This window comes from Heloderma suspectum, chromosome 2 (assembly GCF_057233095.1).
Source record: "Heloderma suspectum isolate Gila_16-S chromosome 2, 16-S_ref, whole genome shotgun sequence".
NCBI lineage: Eukaryota > Metazoa > Chordata > Lepidosauria > Squamata > Helodermatidae > Heloderma > Heloderma suspectum.
The window spans coordinates 242,133,441-242,155,559 of NC_139459.1; the positions used below are offsets into that span (position 1 = coordinate 242,133,441).

A 22,119-nucleotide genomic window follows, 5' to 3' on the forward strand; every position below is an offset into this window, starting at 1 on the left:
CCCAACTGCACAAGCAACCCCTCGCAATCAACACAACAGCCAACACTCCATCTCTTCATAATGAGAATTGTACTTCAGAGTATCCTCAGTTTGGCATGAATACCTGGAAGGCAGTTCATGGACACACGAAGATGCAGAGTGATACCTATGTGTTCCTCCCCTTCATAGGAAAAAATTGCAGCCTTGGAGAAAAGGAAGAGATTTTTAATCAGGAAAACAACATGGAAGGGAAAGGGAAGGATAACTCCCTCCCCTCCGCCCCCCATCACTGTAGTCCCAGTCCTCTTTGCTCCCTCTCTGGTGTGTGCATGTATTTTTTAAGTACCTGATCAGAGATTTCCCGTGTCACATCTAGTTATACCTGTAGGTCAGGCCTGTGGAGGAATCCAGGCTGAAACTAATTGAGGCTGAAACTAATACAACACTAAAGCTACTGCAAATCATGGCACCAGAACTACCAGAACAATGGATTTCTAAACCTTGTCATATTCTTGTGACATAATACGAAGTTTGATACTTAGTCTAAGTCCTTTCTTTAAAAAGCAAGAGATCAAATCTTCAAAAGTTTCCTTTTACAATGGCAGCTATAATTACATGTTCAGTTAAAAATGAAATGTGCTAGGAGAGGCATCGAGACTCAGGCCAATAACCAATAATCAAGAGTTCCCTCAGCAAGCTGACTTCCTCACTACTTCATTGTTTCTTTATCCCTCTTGTCAAGAAATACAACTTGAAAACATGGAATTGTTTTATACTTGTTTTATCACATTCAACTTCAGGCAATCTGGTAGTGTTAATACCCTGTTGTGATTTAAACCTTATTAAATACTTAGATTTGGAGTACTGTTGCTGTGCTGGCCTGAGAAAATTAGATAGTGTTACCCTGAAGACATAAAAAATGTAATTTTCAAATCACATAACATTATGGCTTAAAGGAACAAGAGGTTACCTAGTCTTGTCCGTTGCCGAAGTAAGATCCTCTAGATGATACCCAACAATAAATTCCTATCAGCCACAGTAGCCCAGAGACAAGGAGTTTAAAGGCAAATAATCTGGCAACAAATGCAACATACACACCCAGAGAACAGCAGCAATAACCTCTTTATCAGTTGGTGGAAAATACAGAAATTAGAGATAGCAGCAAAAATTGAGTGATTCTACGTTGTCTTTTCAAGCCTGCCATTAATACCAAGGTAAGATAGCCATAATTGCACATGGTGACAAGTTGCTAGGAACTCACTGTGAGTTCCCTCTTCCATACAGTAAACACTCCCTTTTACAAAGGTAAAAAATAACTATACCTATGAATCATCCTCCCTCCACCTTATTTGTTCAGGAGCCAAGAGCCACCTGTCTGTTACTTCATAATTCAAACATATTTTGAAAACATCGAATTCCTTTGTTATGAATGTTAGTGATAAGATGATCAATTAAGGCTTCAATCTGATGCACTGAACACAAACAGGCCTTACTTCTGGGTAAACATGCATATGTTTGCACTGTGAAAGGCAACACGTTCTATCAAAAACACTTTAATGGATGAACATTGTTAAGATTTTAAAACACATGAGAAAAATAAATAATTTTTAATAATTAAACATTAAAATAGCCTGCAATTTTAGGCAGAACATTCTTAGTAACATCTCCTTGAATATTAAAAGAAATCCACTATTAGGGGGAAAACATCTTTATTTTATGGAGCTAGAAAGAATGCTTGTCATGAAAGTTAGGGATGTTAATAGTAGGGATTTGGATAGCAGCTCTTCTAAATAAACTTATTCAGGTGTGCTTAGGACTGAGGACCAAAACAATTACTTTAAATCATATCTAGCAGCTAAATCTTTCCCCCCATTTTTACTTTAGAGTAGGCACAAGGACCCCAATCCAGACTGGGTACCTAGTATGAGGGGCAGGTAGACTTTAACCTCTTCCTCACCGCCATTGCTGTGGACAGGAAAGTAAAAATGAAAAGAAAAGATGTAGCTGATAGATACAGATTTAAAGTAATTCTGTTTTGGCCCTGAGATATTGGACAGAAGAGGACATTGAAGGCTAAAATACATGCACTAGTGCAAGGAACATTAGTTGCTTCATTTATTTATAAGGGTTTTTTGTTCTGTTGCATTCTCAGTGTCAAAGTGTTTTACCTAAAAGGGGAGAAGAAAGAAAAATATTTCACTTGATGATGAAAGGTGGGTCACTTCCCTGGCTACCTCTCTTGATAAAGAATTCCAGACTGTACTGGCCACTACCAAAGATGCTCCGCTCTGTGCCAGCACAGCTAGAGAGCTCGTTAGCACGCAATCCTATGCATGTTCAGACAGGAAGAAGTCCTGCAACTCCCAGCATTGACCGGACAGCCAAGCACCCTTCCTGTGTCAATGAAAGAGGTACACTGTGGTGAGGCAGCTACATCAGGGAGATCACTATTATATGAAGAAACGGGATAAACCATGTGACACACCCATAACAGCTGTTATATACAAGAGGTCAGAGCAGCAAAAAAACAATACACCACCACCAAACCCAACATACTCAATGCAGCTATAGATCAGTGGTTATCATTATCATCATCATCATCATCAACAACAAAAAACCCATAATAAAAAAAAATCAGTCAGGTGGAAGAATAGAAAGCAGTGGCTGCAATGGGAGGAGGGATACACACATACACATTCTAATGGTCTTAATCTGGAGCATAATTCGTAAGTATTATACCAGTCATACCTCTGTTTCTTCTCCTAAGGAATTTTCATTTCCAGGCATTCCAAACTGCCACTCCTGGTATCTATTTAACAGCACAGCTATTGTCATGGGCAGAAGCCAAAACGTTTAGCTCAAAATATATTTTTTTAAATGTTATGTTGTTAGTATTTCTATCTTACTTACATATTTTTACTTAAGACTGGCTGCATCCATAGTGGATCCAGAGCCTCCTGGTTGCTTTGCTGTTGTGCTGCTTTACACCTGTGTGTGTGTCTCTCTCTCTGGATATAAAATAAAGATTTCTCCATTGATAAATCAATAATTGAATGTAGCTGGGATTGTACACAACTGTGTCTAACACCACACACATCCCAAAAGGAGCGGGGGGGGGGGGCAAATGGAGAAAAATCCCCCAAACAGGCCAGCGAGCACTGAGCATGCGCAGTGAGCATAGAATGTTGACTGATGGGGTAGGGGAAGAAAACCTGAGGGAGGAGGAAATGGAATATAGTGGCTGAACAAAACTACTGAACAGAACTATTCCACACGGCAATGCTTTGCTGCAGGGCCCCAATTTTAAGTTTTGAGTTCTACAGTACTAATGGATGAGTGTTTGGAGACTGACAACATGTACTAGGTAAATTGTGCTCAATTTCTCTGGTTAAGAATATAAGAGCAATTGTAACAGATATTCAGAGGAATGGTGCCTCCGATCTGGATATGTAGCCATCATGACTCGTAGCAAGAGGAATCATCTAACAGGAGCAGAATTTCAACTCATATTTATGTATTTATTATTTATTTCATTTCTATACCACTCAATACCTGAAGCTCTTTGGGCAGTTCACAAAAATTAAAACGACAAAGTACAACATAAAACAATATAAAATATGAAAGCTTAAAACTACAAATAAAAGTACAACCAGAAAAAACCTAGCAACAATGCAGAGATTTAAAATACAGATTTAAAACAGCAGAGCTAAAAGATTAGGATGCTAAAATGCCAGGAAAATAAAAAGGTCACCTGGAGCCGGAAGGTGTACAATGTGGGTGCCAGACGAACCTCTCTAGGGAGGTCATTCCACAGCCAAGGTGCCACAGCAGAAAAGGTCCTCTTCCTGGTAGCCACCAGCCTCAATTCCTTTGGCTGGAGCTCCCAGAGAAGAGCTCCTGAAGGTGATCTTAGGGTCTGGGCAGGTACATATGGGAGGAGGCGATCCTTCTGATAACCTGGCCTGAAGCAGTTAGGGGCTTTGAATGTTAATATCAGCACTTTGAATCAGGCCCGGACATTGACTGGCAGCCAGTGCAGCTGGAGAAGTACTGGCATAATATGATCTCATTGGCCAGTCCCCGTTAACAACCTCGCTGCCCTGTTTTGGACCAGTTGAAGTTTCCGTACCGTTTGCAAAGGCAGCCCACGTAAAACGCATTGCAGTAATCCAAACGAGAGGTTATGGGTAACTATAAGCATGGGTAACTATAGCTAGGCTACCTCTGTCTAGATAAGGGCATAGCATATCAGCCTAAGCTGGTAAAAGGTGCTCCATGCCACAGAATCCACCTGTGCTTCAAGTGACAGTTCCGTGTCCAAGAGCACCCCCAAACTATGAATCCTTTAGGGGGAGTACAACCTCCTCCAGAACAGGCAGAACATCACCTAGCCAGGCAGATGAACCACCCACTAACAGTACCTTTGTCTTGTCTGGATTGAGTCTGTTTATTGACCCTCATCCAGTCCATTACCGTGTCCAGCCACTGATTCAGAAAAAGCACTGCCTCATCTGGATTTGATGAAAAAGAGAGGTAGAACTGGGTGTCATCTGCATTTTGATGGCGCCTAGCCCACACCTCCGGATAACCTCCCCCAGCAGTTTCATGTAGATATTGAACGGCATAGAGGATAAAATAGAGCCCTGTGGAACTCCATGGCATAATTGCCAAGGGACAGAGCAATAATCCCCCAGCACCACCTTCTGGAACTGACAATTCCAGTAGGAACAGAACCACTGCAGTGCAGTACCACCAACTCACAACCCAGGCAACCTATCCAGAAGGATACTATGGTCGATGCTATCAAGAGGTCCAGGAGAATCAACAGAGTTGCACTCCCTCTGTCCTTCTCTAGGCAAAGGTCATCCCACAGGGTGACCAAGGCAGTTTCCAGTTCAAAACCAGGCCTGAAACCCAGCTGAAATGGATGTAGATAATCCATTTCATTCAAGAGTGCCTGGAGTTGTCCTGCAACTACCTGCCCAGGAAGGGGATGTTAGCCACTTCGTATGTTCCCCTTCACATGGAAGCATCCCAAGCATTGACCTACAGTGTAATGACTGCAGTGATAACAGGTGAAGGCTGCTAGCAACATTCCATGTTCATTACTACTGCTTTTTCTTCACATGTAGGAAACTTATTTTGAGTTATCGTTGTGATTGTGCACCACCAATCACATTCTTTTAATGTTTACTCTGCATTTGTGAGGCAGTAGCAGATAGCAGCCCCTTCATGGATCACTGCCTTGTTGTGGCAAAGGGGCTTGCGTAACTCAGTGAAGCCATAAGCTATGCCGTGCAGGGCCACCCAAGACGGACAGGTCATGGTGGAGAGTTCTGACAAAATGTGGTCCACCGGAGAAGGAAATGGCAACCCACTCCAATATTCTTGCCAAGAAAACCCCATGAAACGTATCACAAGGCTAAAAGAGATGACGCCGGAAGATGGCGTCCCTCAGGTCGGAAGGTGTCCAATATACTACTGAGGAAGAGCAGAGGGAATTTCCAAGTAGCGCCAGAAAGAGTGAAGCGGCTGGGCCAAAGCCGAAAGGACACTCAGCTGTGGATGTGTCTGGTGGTGAAAAGAAAATCCGATGCTGTAAAGAACAATATTGTCTAGGAACCTCGAATTTAAGATCAATGAATCAAGGTAAGCTGGAGGTAGTCAAACATGAGATGGCAAGACTGAACATTGACATCTTGGGAATCAGAGAACTAAAATGGACAGGCATGGGCGAATTTAATTCAGGTGACCATCATATCTACTACTGTGGGCAAGAATCCCTTAGAAGAAATGGAGTAGCACTCATAGTCAACAAAAGGGTGGGAAAAGCAGTACTGGGGTACAATCTTAAAAACGATAGAATCATCTCAGTACGAATCCAAGGCAAACCATTCAACATCACAGTAATTCAAGTCTATGCCCCAACCACTGAGGCCGAAGAAGCTGAGGTTGATCGGTTCTATGAAGACCTACAACACCTTCTAGAACTAACACCCAAAAAAGATGTCCTCTTCATCATAGGGGATTGGAATGCTAAAGCAGGAAGTCAAGAAATCACCGGGATAACAGGCAGACATGGCCTTGGTGTACAAAATGAAGCAGGACAAAGGCAAACAGAGTTTTGCCAAGAGAACACGCTGATCATAGCAAACACTCTTTTCCAACAGCACAAGAGGCGACTCTACACATGGACATCACCAGATGGTCAATATAGAAATCACATTGATTATGTCCTTTGCAGCCAAAGATGGAGAAGCTCTATACAGTCAGTCAAAACAAGACCTGGAGCTGACTGTGGCTCAGATCATGAGCTGCTTCTTGCAAAATTTCGGCTTAAATTGAAGAATGTAGGGAAAACCACTAAACCATTCAGGTATGACCTAAATCATATCCCTGATGAATATACAGTGGAGGTGAGGAATAGATTTCAGGGATTAGACCTGATAGACAGAGTGCCTGAGGAACTATGGACGGAGGTTCGTAACATTGTTCAGGAGGCAGCAACTCAATCCATCCCAAAGAAAAAGAAATGCAAGAAAGCCAAGTGGCTGTCTGATGAGGCTTTACAAGTAGCTGAGGAAAGAAGGGAAGCGAAAAGCAAGGGAGAAAGGGGAAGATATACCCAACTGAATGCAGAGTTCCAGAGAATAGCAAGGAGAGACAAGAAGGCCTTCTTAAATGAACAATGCAAATAAATTGAGGAAAACAACAGAATGGGAAAGACTAGAGATCTCTTCAAGAAAATTGGAGATCTCAAGGGAACGTTTTGTGCAAAGACGGGCATGATAAAGGACAAAGAAGGCAGGGACCTAACAGAAGCAGATGAGATTAAGAAGAGGTGGAAAGAATACACAGAAGAACTATACAGGAAAGATCTGAATGTCCCTGATAGCCATGACAATGTGGTCACTGAACTTGAGCCGGACATCCTCGAGAGTGAAGTCAAGTGGGCCTTAGGAAGCATTAGTAACAACAAAGCTAGCGGAGATGACAGTATTCCAGCGAAGCTATTTAAAATCCTAAAAGATGATGCTGTTAAAGTGCTGCACTCAATATGCCAACAAATTTGGAACACCCAACAGTGGCCACAAGACTGGAAAAGGTCACTTTACATTCCAATTCCAAAGAAGGGCAACGCCAAAGAGTGTTCAAACTACCGCACAATTGCGCTCATTTCACATGCCAGCAAGGTGATGCTCAAAATCCTGCAAGCTAGGCTTCAGCAGTATGCGAACCGAGAACTACCGGAAGTGCAAGCTGGGTTTCGAAGAGGCAGAGGAACTAGAGATCAAATCGCCAACTTTCGCTGGATCATGGAGAAAGCAAGAGAATTCCAGAAAAACGTCTATTTCTGCTTCATTGACTACGCTAAAGCCTTTGATTGTGTGGATCACAACAAACTGTGGCAAATTCTTAAAGTGATGGGAGTACCAGACCACCTTACCTGTCTCCTGAGAAACCTGTACGAGGGTCAAGAAGCAACAGTAAGAACCAGACATGGAACAACCGATTGGTTCAAAATTGGGAAAGGAGTACGACAAGGCTGCATATTGTCACCCTGCTTATTTAACTTATATGCAGAGTACATCATGAGAAATGCCGGGTTGGATGAATCAGAGGTCGGAATTAAGATTGCCGGGAGAATTATCAACAACCTCCGATATGCAGATGATACCACCCTAATGGCAGAAAGCGAAGAGGATCTATAGAGCCTCTTGTTGAGGGTGAAAGAGGAGAGTGGAAAAGCTGGTTTGAAACTCAACATTAAAAAAACTAAGATCATGGCATCTGGCCCCATCACTTCCTGGCATATAGAAGGGGAAGAAATGGAAGCAGTGACAGATTTTACTTTCTTGGGCTCCAAGATCACCGCAGACGGTGTATGCTGTAGCAAGAAATTAAAAGATGCTTGCTCCTTGGGAGGAAAGCCATGGCAAACCTAGACAGCATAGTAAGAAGCAGAGACATCACCTTGCTGACAAAGGTCCGTCTAATCAAAGCTATGGTTTTCCCAGTAGTAATGTATGGCTGTGAAAGCTGGACTATAAGGAAGGCTGAGCGCCAAAGAATTGATGTTTTCGAACTGTGGTGCTGGAGAAGACTCTTACGAGTCCCCTGGACTGCAAGGAGGTCAAATCAGTCCATCCTAAAGGAAATCAACCCTGAGTGCTCATTGGAAGGACAGATACTGAAGCTGAAGCTCAAATATTTTGGCCACCTAATGCGAAGAGAAAACTCTCTGGAAAAGACCCTGATACTAGGAAAGACTGAAGGCAAAAGGAGAAGGGGACGGCAGAGGATGAGATGGCTAGATAGCATCACCGATGCAATGAATATGGACTTGAGCACGCTCCCGGAGAGAGCGCAGGACAGGAAGGCCTGGTGTGTTATGGTCCACGGGGTCACGAAGAGTCGGACACGACTGAACGACTGAACAACAACAAGCAGATAGCAGAGCACAGGTAACGTGATGGCTGGCCCAAATTGTGCTCAGTTTTTCCATATCCATTGTACAATTTACCATGTAATGGATAGTGCAAATAAAATTTGCCCAGTTTTAAGATATGTGAAACAGAAAAGAATTATAAATGGATGTCTCTGGGTTCACAGAACCTTGTTGCTTTTGTCTTTCTTTTTTCCTTGTCATCTGCCTAGAGCAACACACCTGGCAGCTCCTCCTGTTCTTGGGAGTCCCAGTGGTGTAGTCATCTCCCCCCCCCCTTCCCAGTTTTCTTCCTGAGCCTAGCTGCAATTCTCACAGTGGCTGGGGGGGGTGAAACCCCCCCCCAACAATGTTATTCCCTGTTGTAATGCAAAGTATTTTGCAATGGCTTGGTCTTGAATGGGCAATTAAGATCCATTCGCTCGACAAAAGACCTGCTCCTGGTGGAGATGAAAACTGCCAGAACTGGTTTGTTGATAGGGATCAACACAGCTGCCTGCCTGCATTCTCGACTCTCCCTGCGGGCGTAGCCATAGGGACTGTCACGATGAACGCCTGCACTTCAAAATTTACCACTCCACCACTGCGGAGTCCTGTGTTACACCTGGAATTGTAGTGCCTTTTCCCCATGGAAAAGTTGAGAGTACTTTTTCCTGCGGGACCCCCTCCTGAACGAATAGCGAGCCATGGCGACAGAGCAACCGCGCTTGTTCCTGACATCTCGGTGGTGGGTCAAACCCGGACCAAATAGCTTGGCACTATTTGCCCACTGAAACCCACGGCAGGCTTCGTCAGAGCAAGCCGTCGCGCAGCCTTTCTCCTGGGAGCGGTTCAGAGACTAGCAGAGAGAGGGGGCACAGCCCGGAAGCCAGTCTCCCGGCCCACCCCGCAGCCTCGGGGCTTCAGTCCCCAGAAGTCTTGAGAGCTGCCGGCGCGAACAAAGGCCCGGTGGGCACGCGCGTCCTCCTGCGTGGCCTTCGCCCACTGTTCCGTGCAAAGTCCCAGCCCTGCCCTTTCGTCGGCTGCGAACAGGGCGGGGGACGGGGCACGTGCAGATCCGCCCTCTCCTTCCTCCAGGTTCGGTTACCCGCAACCTGGCCGCGGCCAAGACGGCCGAGGGCTCCTTATTCTCCTTATTCCTTTCTAGCTGCCCGCCCAAGGCGGGAGGAGGCGCTTGTCTCCAGCGCGGCCGTGTTTACGGTAATAGCCGCCGCCGCCGCTTTTTGTTTTTGTTTTTTTAATAGAGTTGAGACTGCTCTACTACTACCTGTATTACAGTAACACCGGCATGAGGGGAGGAAGGAACCCAGGACTTGGCGGCGGCACTGCAAGAGTCCCCGGTGCTGTGGACGGAGCAAGAACTTAGCTGGCAGGCGGACGCGCTTCGGCAGAAGGAGAAGCCCAGAGCACCGGGTGGGCTCGGCCGCTTTAAGGGCGAGCGGCACCGCATCGCTGCGCCTTCTTAGACGCCGGGAACCTGCCGCTGAAGCGAGAGGCGACGGAGCAGCGAAGGCGAAGAAGCAGTTGCTCGTTGTGCCCGGGCGGGGACGGTCAGCCCTGCCCCACTGGGCTCCGGCATTGCTTGCCGTGCCTGGAAGAACACTCCTCCCCCGGCCAGCACCGCTTTCCTTCCCGCTCCCCGGCTGAGGATGCGAGTCTTCCGCCCCGTCGGCTGCCTCGCTCCCGCCACGCTGCCCGCCGCGGCCCCTCGCCCCGGCCCGCCGTGCCAGCTGCTAGGCTGGGCGGGGGGGTGCTGAGCTCTTCGCATGGGGCCGCCGCCACTGGGCTCGGTCCGCCCCGCCGCCCCCAGAGAAGATGCCCAGGCAGGAGCTGCCTTTGCCCGAGGGCTGGGAGGAAGCCCGCGACTACGACGGCAAAGTCTATTATATCGACCACGCCACCAAAACCACCAGCTGGGTTGACCCGCGGGACAGGTGAGGAAAGGCGGGCAGCGAGAAGCGGCGGCGGCCGAGTCAGGAAGGAGCTTGCTTGCTTGCTTTGCAAGGGCGACAGGTGCCTGGAGCTCTTTTGGTGGTGAAGAGGGGGGAAACTTGGGGACGAAATGTGTGCGGGTGTATTCACACGGCCCCGCTCGCTCCTCCTCCAGTTACATTCTGTGGCGCGCGTGTCAGCGAATATAAAGTTGGTAGCCAGTGAGAGACTTGAGGATTGGGGCCACGTGGTAATTTTGGCTACAGTTCAGCCCCAGAAACCGCCTTCAGTGCCAGGGCTCAGCTCTGGAAGAAATGAAGTAAAGTACGAAGTGATAAAGGGAAAGGTTTCTCTGAGCGTGTGGAAGTGCCTTTCCCTCCCCGCTTATTTAAGTAACTATTGCTTTCCCACACACACTAAGGAACAGGGCTTCCAGGGACCTGCTTTTGGCCGGAGCAGACTTAGCTCTTGCCTCTGAAAGCCTTCCAGTGGCCCCCTCCCGTTTAGATGCACTTACCACTTAGGTCAGCCCATTCAGGTCTAGCATTGGCACATCAGCGACCTGCACAGGTACAGTGCTGGCATCATAGAACTAAATGCAGGGGTATTTATATTTTCATAACCTCCCTTCCTGCCCCATCCACATTTTATCCCACAACAACCCTGTGAAGTAGGTTAGGTGGAGAAAGAGTGACTGCCCCAAGGCCACCCTGTTGAGTTTCATGTTTGAGCAGGGTTTCAACTATACCGCCCTACAATCTAGTGCTCTGGCTAATGCCTCATACTGACTTCTAAATGTGCTGACCCACGTAGTAGATGCATTTAAATGTGATGGGCTTTATCCAAGTGCTTTACCCATGTCCTGCATCAAGTCTTTCAGCCCTAGACTAATTCATGTAGTACATTGAAGCAAAGGACAGGTTGAGCATGGAGGCCACTACTGACGTGTCACATAGTTCCTTTTGCCATTTCCATGACAGACCTGCAGCCTGAGATGTTACTATTTTGGCCTTGTGAGGGATACCCAATGTTTAACTTTTTAATTGTGCAAGAGGTACAAGCGAAAGCATGTTCTACAATACCAGAGTATTTATTTATTTAAAACATTTGTATCCTGCCCTATATCAGGATGCTGTACAAGTAAAATCAATTTAAATGCATAAAACAATAAATAATTTAAACAGCTAAAAACATATTAAACCATTAAACAAACTAATACCAATTAGAAAATCCCAAACAATAAAACAATGTGCAACTTTAGGGAATTCATTTAGCCCTCAAAGGCTTTGGTGAAAAGCCATATTTTAACTTGGCGCTGAAATAAAAATAATGTCTCCGCCAATCAGGCCTCCAAGAGGAGGGCATCCCACAGCCAGGGTGCCACAGCAGACAAGGGCCTCTCCAACAGATCTCAATCCTTGGGTAGACATATAAAGGCTCTCTCAAATATCAAGGTCTCAAGCCGCTTAGGGCTTTAACCCAGCACCTTGAATTCCAGCTGGAAGCATATTGGCAGCCAGTGCAATTCCTTTAAAACCGGTATTACACAATCCTTACAAGATGTTCCAGTCAATAGTCTAGCTGCTGCATTTTGCACTAGCTTATGGGATTGCAGATGCTGTGGTTACTTGGTGCATAGAGAAATCTTCTAGGGAAATCCACTCTAGTCTGGACATCCTCAGGTGCATTTGCTTCTTTATTATTATACTGACAGTATTAAAGCTGAGCTCTGGCACTAAGTGCTAAGGTTCAATGCTCCAGTCCTGATAGCAGCCTATTCCCAAGACCCCACCAACTGTCCTGCTGGTAGTTGTAGTTGCTGCATAATTATAGTCACCCACACCTTTCTGCACTTTGTACAGTGAACCCTGACATTTGAATGGGCTCCTAGATATTTATGCAAGTTGAATGCTTGCTGGAATGGTGCTAGTCAGGACTAGCTCCCTCCTCCTTTTTTCAGACTTGTCAGAACACAGAATTGCACCTGCTCAACTAAAGGTGTGTCTCGGGAAACTGGTGGAATCAAACAGGTGTATAGAACTTGTCGGACTCCTCAGTTGCTATACGTTGATACAATTTAGTGTATTTTTTTTAGAAACGGCTGAATCAGAATTTGTCACCAACAACTGTAATGAATTATTACTTCTTCGAGGCCATTGTCTAATGTAACTATCTGAAGTTCACTGGTCATCTTGTAGGTTGCATGCTGATGGAGGTGGGGTTTGCTGCATTTCTCCATTGCTCTCTTTAGTATGAGTGCTAGAGCCAGTGTGGCTGTGAGTACATATTTGTTTCTCCTTGGCCCAATTCTGAAATATTTTCTATATATGTCAAAACTAGTTACTCCTCCCTGTATCCCCAAGCATTTCTGCTCTTTCTAGTACTATTCCAATATCTCTATTCAGAAAACACCAGCTATCAAAACAGCATTAAATGCTCACAGATAAGTATAACTCTATAAGGGAGAAATCCTATGGCCACTAGACAGCAGCTAGATGGCCATAGGATATCTTGTACCTCCCCTCTCTTCCGCGCTTTCTCAGAGCTCAGAAGAGGAGCAGGGAGATGCCAAAAAGGGTGTCTGGGGGTGTTCTGGGGCGGGGAGGGTGGAAATCCCCTCCATGCTTCTCCTGCCCTTCATTGGATAGGCAGTCGCCTCCGAGTTCGGAGGCAGACGCCTATCTGAATAGGATTGCGCCCTAAATACAGTTTAGAGCTTTGATTCTAAGCATCCTATTATGAGAATAAATCTATTTGAAATCATTAGAAGACAATTTCAGGTACACATATAATTAGAAAATGGCCAGAATATTGGGATTTGAGTTGACCAAGCCGAGTGAAAAGAAATGTAGAGCTAAAAACTCTGTGGTTTCTGTGGCCTTTGTGAACGGGAACTGTGCTTTTTCTTCGTTAGAATCCTGTGGCAGCATAGTACACAACCAGTTTGGATATTCAACATTTGGTACATTTCTTTGTCTTGTCACTGTGCATGGTGAAGTACTGAAACATTACTACCAAAGGAACAAAATAATTAGAAGACTCTGATTTTACATAAGTGGGGGAGAAACTAGATTTAATACATCCAACTCCGCTCTTGCTATCTGTGTGTACACACACACACCCCTTGGGGCTATTTTTATGTCCAGAGTGTTCATGTAGAGTTGATGGAGGCAGGCTTCAGGCTTGTGGGATCTACTTTGCTTGTTTTACTACAACTCATAATATTCAGCAACCAAGTGCAAAATGGTGGCTCAGTGTATAGTTTACCCCATATGTCATACACTGGGATGATCTGTACATACAAGTAAGTTCAGGTCAGGGATTATAACAACCTAATTGGGTAGGGGAAGATTTTGGTTGTTCCTTTTGTTAAACAATTGGAAGTCAACAATTCCTGCTGATCTACTGAAAATCATCCAGCAATCCACAAGTAGATCCAAATCTAACTACTGCCTACCCCTGATGTAAAGTTGTCCTAGGTGGTGCATGGGTGAGAATAGAGCATCCTGAGATTTTGAGACCGACAGAAGTGCTGCATTATATGCAGACAAGGGTATAGAATCATAAGGTTGGAAGGGGCCGACAAGACCATCGAGTCCAACCCGCTGCTCAGTGCAGGAAGTCTGATTCCCAAGTCGTCTACCATCCAAGTACTAACCAGGGCCGACCCTGCTTAGCTTCTGAGATCAGACGAGATCATCTGTGTTAATATGTTTTTCTTAGCGTATCAGAATGCTGTTGAACAGGGTAGATAACCACAAAAGGAAGGTGTTTTCTAGAATTAATACAGTCTTAAAGATTCAGGAACAACTTAACCCAGGAAATGTACTTTTTAAAGTTCTTAAGTTGTTATTTTAATTTGTGCCCCAAGATTTCAACTGAGATGACTCCAATATGTTGGAAGAACAACAATTTACATGACATGATTTGTTTCAATAAGTAGCTATCCGCAATCTTTTTTCTTTCCTTTTTCTTTGGTCTAATTGTTTCAAAAAAGACTGCATCGGACTCTAAAGGTTCAGTTCTACTACAACTACATAAGATCCCTCACTATTTTATGTTTGACCTTGCTTTAGAGTTTTTACTTGCACAGATGTCTGGCCTGACCAGAAAGCTTGAGACTAGGGAAGCTTTGTAGCATCTCTGTCATGGATGCAGCGTTATCTACTTCACTGTGTTCTGTGATCTCATTCATAGCTAACAAACTTTAGCTCATACAAAAACGTAGCTGTGGTGGCCAAAAGAAAAAATCCAAAACAAACTTTCCAAAATCTAGGTAAAGCTATCCAATTTGGCTTCCACTGACATTTTTTAGCAAGTAAAATAACAAAAATGTTCTCTAGCTTTGTTTATATAAAACTGTATAGGTTCTCTGTATTTCTGTTTTCCACCTACCAAGGAACCTGTGTTTGTCACCTAAGGATGGAGATGGTTTTTGAGTAACAGTTGGATTTTATATTTTCAAAAATGGGGGAATCAACCATTGCTTGCTTGTTCTTCTCTCAGCAACCTTAGCAGGATCCCAGGTGCAACCTGAAACCATCTCGGTACCTGGTACAGCCTAATTTGAATGTCTGCAGCCTCCTCCTACTTTCCATCTTAAGACTTTAACCAAATGCAAACCCCATGGCTTGAACATAAGCCACTTCCTCCCTCTTCCTCCTTATCCCCTTTTGCTTTGTTTAACATCTTTCCTGATGAAGAGTTTTCGGGAATTCAAAAGCTCGCACAGAATTTTGTGACAGTTGAGTTAGTCTAATAAAGGTATTATGATAAGGATTTTGGAATTTTTCTTTTGGAACATTAGATGTTAATGTTGAGTGGGGTTTTTTTGTTGATTTTGCTTCTGACGAGCTGTTTGGCTATAAAAAAAATGAGAAGGTATTGTTGGAAATGTAATGTTGCATACAAAAAATATTTGGGCTAAGTCCAAATATCACAAGATCAGAATGTAGATAATTTGGTTGCCACATTGCTTGGGGCTGGAACATTATAATGGCCTGAGAGTGCAGTCCTATGCACATCTACTAGGAAGTAAGTCCCATGGAGTTTGTTGGGACTTACTCCCAGGTAACTGTGTATACCATTGCAGCCTTAAAGGTTTGAAAGACTGAATTTTAGCAAAGGTTGGCTGAAATTCAGATTGCTTTTAAACCATAAGTATTGCAAATGCAGTCTTTATTAACTCTAGAAAATATTCAAATACAGAACTAAAAATGTGTCTTTTGTCATGCCAAACTACTGTTCCTTCATAAAACCATAAAAAAACCCTTTCCTTAGAACCTATACTATACATTTTCTTTTTTTTAAGATGTGTTATCACATTACCTGTGCTATTGTGCTTTCTTTGCTGCCTTGGCAACGAACTGCATTTTGATTCTGTGTATGTGAGCTGATGTTGATTCTGCTTTAGTGTACAAAATATAATCTCTGCCTCTGAATTAAACCAGCAGAATATTAATATATTGGTACACTACTGTGATCTTGGATGGCCTGCACAGAATGGAATCTTTTATTGAACATGAGATGTTTGCCAAATCACTTATTTTTCAATACATCTCTTTTTCTCTCTCTCTCTTTTTGACTCTGCCTTTTTATCTCTTATGTTTTAAAATCTGTGGTACTTTTTGGAGAGATTATTCTTATGTGAACTGAAAGAAGTAAAATCCCTCTGGCTGAATATACAATATAACATGTGCTCCAAATAGTAGTGACTTTGCATTTTTATAAAAAGTGAAGGTAACTGTATTTATTGGCTAAAAGAAAAGAAACCAAAAGAAAAATGCTAAAACCCATATTTAGCGTAATACCTTTGTTAGGTCAACTCAGAGGTCACAAAATACTGTGCTAGCTTTGAGGTTCTGAACAACTCTTTTATCATGCAAGATGGTAAACGAAGCAAAAAGTGGGGGAGTGGAAGTGGCTGATGTTAAAGCCATGGATCTGGTTACAGTCTTATGATGGAAAGTGGGAGGGGGCTGCAGGCATTCAACTTAGGCTTTCTTACATAGGTTGTAGACTCCTGCAAGGCGACAAAAATGGATGTGCAGAGCTCACAGGTTATGCTACATTATTTTTAGAAACTGGTTTTGGATTCAACAAAATGCACTATGGGGCAAAGCTTTCTGTCTGGATATTCACAGCAGACTGATCTATCTAGACCAGGGGTGAGCAACTGTGGGAGGTCCAGGGGCTATATTTGCCCTGCAGGCTCCCCACACCTCAAAAATTTGTTTTTTTAATCTTAGAAAATGATTAAGTGGTTTGCCACCACCAGAACATGGTGGCAAACCACTCTTGTAGTGCCGTGAAGTACCATAAGGGTTACATTTAGATTGCTTGCAAGCTACATGTAACCCACCTGGTGCTATGGAGCACTAAAAAGGTCAAATTCAGCACACAATTTTTTCACTGCTGCCAATTCAGTGGTGTGGGCTACGTGTTGCCCACCTGGATTTGGTGGATGGACATGCTTCAGGATTGGGCCATATTTCCCACTGAGGCTCTGAACTGGCCATTTCTCATGGGTTACCTGGCTGAGTGGTCACATGTCAGTCAGGTAAGCATTTGCATGTTTCTTATGTCCAAGGGAGTGATTCCCATTAATGAAGGAAGCACATTCACAATGACTCTTGTTGTTGTTCAGTCGTTCAGTCGTGTCCGACTCTTCGTGACCCCATGGACCATAGCACGCCAGGCCTTCCTGTCCTGCGCTCTCTCCCGGAGCGTGCTCAAGTTTATATTCATTGCATCCATGATGCTATCTAGCCATCTCATCCTCTGCCGTCCCCTTCTCCTTTGGCCTTCAGTCTTTCCCAGCATCAGGGTCTTTTCCAGGGAGTTTTCTCTTTGCATTAGGTGGCCAAAATATTGGAGCTTCAGCTTCATTATCTGTCCTTCCAATGAGCACTCAGGGTTGATTTCCTTTAGGATGGACTGATTTGACCTCCTTGCAGTCCAGGGCACTCGTAAGAGTCTTCTCCAGCACCACAGTTCGAAAGCATCAATTCTTCGGCGCTCAGCCTTCCTTATAGTCCAGCTCTCACAGCCATACATTACTACTGGGAAAACCATAGCTTTGATTAGACGGACCTTTGTCGGCAAGGTGATGTCTCTGCTTCTTACTATGCTGTCTAGGTTGGCCATAGCTTTCCTCCCAAGGAGCAAGCGTCTTTTAATTTCATGGCTACAGTCACCGTCTGCGGTGAGCTTGGAGCCCAAGAAAGTAAAATCTGTCACTGCTTCCATGTCTTCCCCTTCTATATGCCAGGAAGTGATGGGGCCAGATGCCATGATCTGAGTTTTTTTAATGTTGAGTTTCAAACCAGCTTTTGCACTCTCCTCTTTCACCCTCAACAAGAGGCTCTTTAGATCCTCTTCGTTTTCTGCCATTAGGGTGGTATCGTCTGCATATCGGAGGTTGTTGATAATTCTCCCGGCAATCTTAATTCCAACCTGTGATTCATCCAACCCAGCGTTTCTCATGATGTACTCTGCATATAAGTTAAATAAGCAGGGTGACAATATGCAGCCTTGTCGTACTCCTTTCCCAATTTTGAACCAATCGGTTGTTCCATGTCTGGTTCTTACTGTTGCTTCTTGACCCTCGTACAGGTTTCTCAGGAGACAGGTAAGGTGGTCTGGTACTCCCATCACTTTAAGAATTTGCCACAGTTTGTTGTGATCCACACAATCAAAGGCTTTAGTGTAGTCAATGAAGCAGAAATAGACGTTTTTCTGGAATTCTCTTGCTTTCTCCATGATGCAGCGAATGTTGGCGATTTGATCTCTAGTTCCTCTGCCTCTTCTAAACCCAGCTTGTACTTCCGGTAGTTCTCGGTTCGCATACTGCTGAAGCCTAGCTTGTAGGATTTTGAGCATCACCTTGCTGGCATGTGAAATGAGCGCAATTGTGCGGTAGTATGATCACTCTTTGGCGTTGCCCTTCTTTGGAATTGGAATGTAAACTGACCTTTTCCAGTTTTGTGGCCACTGTTGAGTGTTCCAGATTTGTTGGCATATTGAATGCAGCACTTTAACAGCATCATCTTTTAGGATTTTAAATAGCTCGGCTGGAATACTGTCATCTCCGCTAGCTTTGTTGTTACTAATGCTTCCTAAGGCCCACTTGACTTCACTCTCGAGGATGTCCGGCTCAAGTTCAGTGACCGCACTATCATGGCTATCAGGGACATTCAGATCTTTCCTGTATAGTTCTTCTGTGTATTCTTTCCACCTCTTCTTAATCTCATCTGCTTCTGTTAGGTCCCTGCCTTCTTTGTCCTTTATCATGCCCGTCTTTGCACAAAACGTTCCCTTGAGATCTCCAATTTTCTTGAAGAGATCTCTAGTCTTTCCCATTCTGTTGTTTTCCTCGATTTCTTTGCATTGTTCATTTAAGAAGGCCTTCTTGTCTCTCCTTGCTATTCTCTGGAACTCTGCATTCAGTTGGGTATATCTTCCCCTTTCTCCCTTGCTTTTCGCTTCCCTTCTTTCCTCAGCTACTTGTAAAGCCACTTGGCTTTCTTGCATTTCTTTTTCTTTGGGATGGATTTCGTTGCTGCCTCCTGAACAATGTTACGGACCTCCGTCCATAGTTCCTCAGGCACTCTGTCTATCAGGTCTAATCCCTGAGATCTATTCCTCACCTCCACTGTATATTCATCAGGGATATGATTTAGGTCATACCTGAACGGTTTAGTGGTTTTCCCGACGTTCTTCAATTTAAGCCGAAATTTTGCAAGAAGCAGCTCATGATCTGAGCCACAGTCAGGTCCAGGTCTTGTTTTTACTGACTGTATGGAGCTTCTCCATCTTTGGCTGCAAAGGACATAATCAATCTGATTTCGATATTGACCATCTGGTGACGTCCATGTGTAGAGTCGCCTCTTGTGCTGTTGGAAAAGAGTGTTTGCTATGATCAGCATGTTCTCTTGGCAAAACTCTATTAGCTTTTGTCCTGCTTCATTTTGTACACCAAGGCCATGCCTGCCTGTTATCCCGGTGATTTCTTGACTTCCTACTTTAGCATTCCAATCCCCTATGATGAAGAGGACATCTTTTTTGGGTGTTAGTTCTAGAAGGTGTTGTAGGTCTTCATAGAACCGATCAACCTCAGCTTCTTCGGCCTCAGTGGTTGGGGCATAGACTTGTATTACTGTGATGTTGAATGGTTTGCCTTGGATTCGTACTGAGATCATTCTATCATTTTTAAGATTGGACCCCAGTACTGCTTTTCCCACCCTTTTGTTGACTATGAGTGCTACTCCATTTCTTCTAAGGGATTCTTGCCCACAATAGTAGATATGATGGTCACCTGAATTAAATTCGCCCATGCCTGTCCATTTTAGTTCGCTGATTCCCAAGATGTCGATGTTCAATCTTGCCATCTCATGTTTGACCACCTCCAGCTTACCTTGATTCATTGATCTGACATTCCAGGTTCCTAAACAATATTGTTCTTTACAGCATCGGATTTTCTTTTCACCGCCAGACACATCCACAGCTGAGTGTCCTTTCGGGTTTGTCCCAGCCGCTTCACTCTTTCTGGCGCTGCTTGGAAATACCCTCTGCTCTTCCCCAGTAGCATATTGGACACCTTCCGACCTGAGGGTCTCATCTTCCGGCGTCATCTCTTTTAGCCTTGTGATACGTTCCATGGGGTTTTCTTGGCAAGAATACTGGAGTGGGTTGCCATTTCCTTCTCCAGTGGACCACATTTTGTCAGAACTCTCTGCCATGACCTGTCCGTCTTGGGTGGCCCTGCACGGCATAGCTTATGGCTTCACTGAGTTACGCAAGCCCCTTCGCCACAACAAGGCAGTGATCCATGAAGGGGACAATGGCTCTTGCCCCTCTGCAAACTATGCAGTACGTTATTCTTGTTCCTGACAGCCTTCCATACCTGAATCCTGACTTGGTTGTGCTTAGAGAAGGTGCATTGAAATCAGTGAGACTTCAGTTACTCCTCACTAATTTGTCCCATTGATTTCAGTTGGTTTACCGTAAACATGACTGTCCAGATCCAGCATCACGTGTTGGTAATCTGAAGGTGAACAATTTCTATCCACCTAGGGTTTAAAGGACATGTTTCATTCCAAAGGTATGCACCATGTATACAAAAGTTATATCTTAGCAAATGAAAGGCATTTCATTTAATGGTTTGCTTTCTTTGTTCTCAATCTGGTGGAATCAGTCTAGCCCACTTTTCTTGTGTTCAGCTGGAAAGAGAGCAAAACTGTATTGCATTCCATAATCCTTCTAAGGTAGCTATATAGTCCCTACTGGGATGCCACTTCACCTTTTGTATTCTATGTTCTTGAGAAAGTATGTTGTCAATTTGTACAGAAAATGCTTATAAACTGGAGTTTGGGAATACACTAGGTGTAGTTTCTAGTGAAAGTTGGACTTGCCTTTGAAGACTTAAGTTCAAAGCCCTGCTTAATCATAAAGCTCACTTGGAGACCATGGGCCAGTCACCAGCTCTCAACTTATCTCACAGAGTGTTGTGAGGATAAAATGAGAATGACCCCATGTACAGCTCCTTGAATGAAAGGTCGCGGGAGAGAATGCACATGTAATAAAATTAAATAATGGAATTGGTAGAGTCCTTTTTAGTTTTGCCTCCCTGATTCTATATTGCTTTCTACATCTTTTTTCCTATTTGATGTACATCTTTTTCCCATTTGATACTTTGTTAGAGTTGCTAAGGTAACTTAAATGTTTTGCAAATTAATATACAGTTCCTCCGTGCTTTTCTTCAGTTAGTGCGATTAGTTTATACTTACAAGTTACATATGGCTTTTCATCAGGCATAATCGAAAGGAAGCTAATTTTCAGGTATGTAGAGAACTTTGCAACCACAAAGATTTGCATTTCTTTAAGATAATGGCTTAACTGGAATACTTTTATTCAAACGAGCAAGGTGACACATGATGGTATTCTGGAAAATGATGGCTATTTCAGCATACAGTGTGGGCAGATGTTTCAGTTTTTAATTCTGAAACATCCTTGTATTCACATGTTCCAGACTAAGGAAGCAGAAATGTCAACAGCTATTAGTTAAGGTGGCTAAGGTAAACATCTTCATACTTGGGATTCCTCTAAACTTGGCTTGCCAGAAGCTAGTGTAAAGTGGCAGAGTAGTAATATACTCCCCCGCACCAAGCATCAGAACTGGCCACTGTCTGAAACAGGAGATTGTGTGTGCTTGAGGGCAGGGGGATGTTAGTAGTAGTTCTTAACAATATTCATATTCTTGCCTCCTTCATACACAGATTATGGAATGAATCCATGTTGTCACCAACTTCCACAACTAATGTTCTCAGACAATTATTTTCTCTCTTAAATATACTGTTTATGAATAAACCCATCCGCAGTCTGCCTGATCTTGCAGTATTGCTCAATCTATATGGTAATTCCTTCTAATCTTTTTCTGACGTTGTTATCAATGTAGCATCTGCAGTGAAGCAGAGAATTTCAATTAAACATTAGCAATAAAATGTAGCTTTCATTTAAGCAGTCAAGGTCTAGCCAGTTAGTGACGGTTACATTTCTTCTGTGGCAATACTAGCTAACAATAGGTTGCCTAAAAGCATAAACCACACCCCGCTCACACATCCCACCTGACCCATGCACAGTCTTGTGGTAGTGGTGCCAGCCCTATAGGATGACACCAAAATCTGTATTGCAAGAAATCAAAGGACCTTACTGATTATCAAACATAGTTCTGGCAGCCAAAAATCAATCCAGCTGATAGTTGT

At 43.9% G+C, this 22,119-nt stretch overlaps 1 protein-coding gene across 1 annotated transcript in view; it reads left to right on the top strand.

Moving 5' to 3' along the window:
• Nucleotides 1-9,268: 9,268 nt before the first annotated feature.
• The window catches only part of WWC1 (WW and C2 domain containing 1), a 128,875-nt gene continuing 116,024 nt past the window's right edge, over nucleotides 9,269-22,119 (top strand). Inside the window, exon 1 of the mRNA XM_084838626.1 lies at nucleotides 9,269-10,359. Within this exon, the coding sequence (XP_084694752.1) occupies nucleotides 10,241-10,359 (119 nt within the window). The 5' untranslated portion in view covers nucleotides 9,269-10,240. The remainder of the gene's footprint in view (nucleotides 10,360-22,119) is intronic.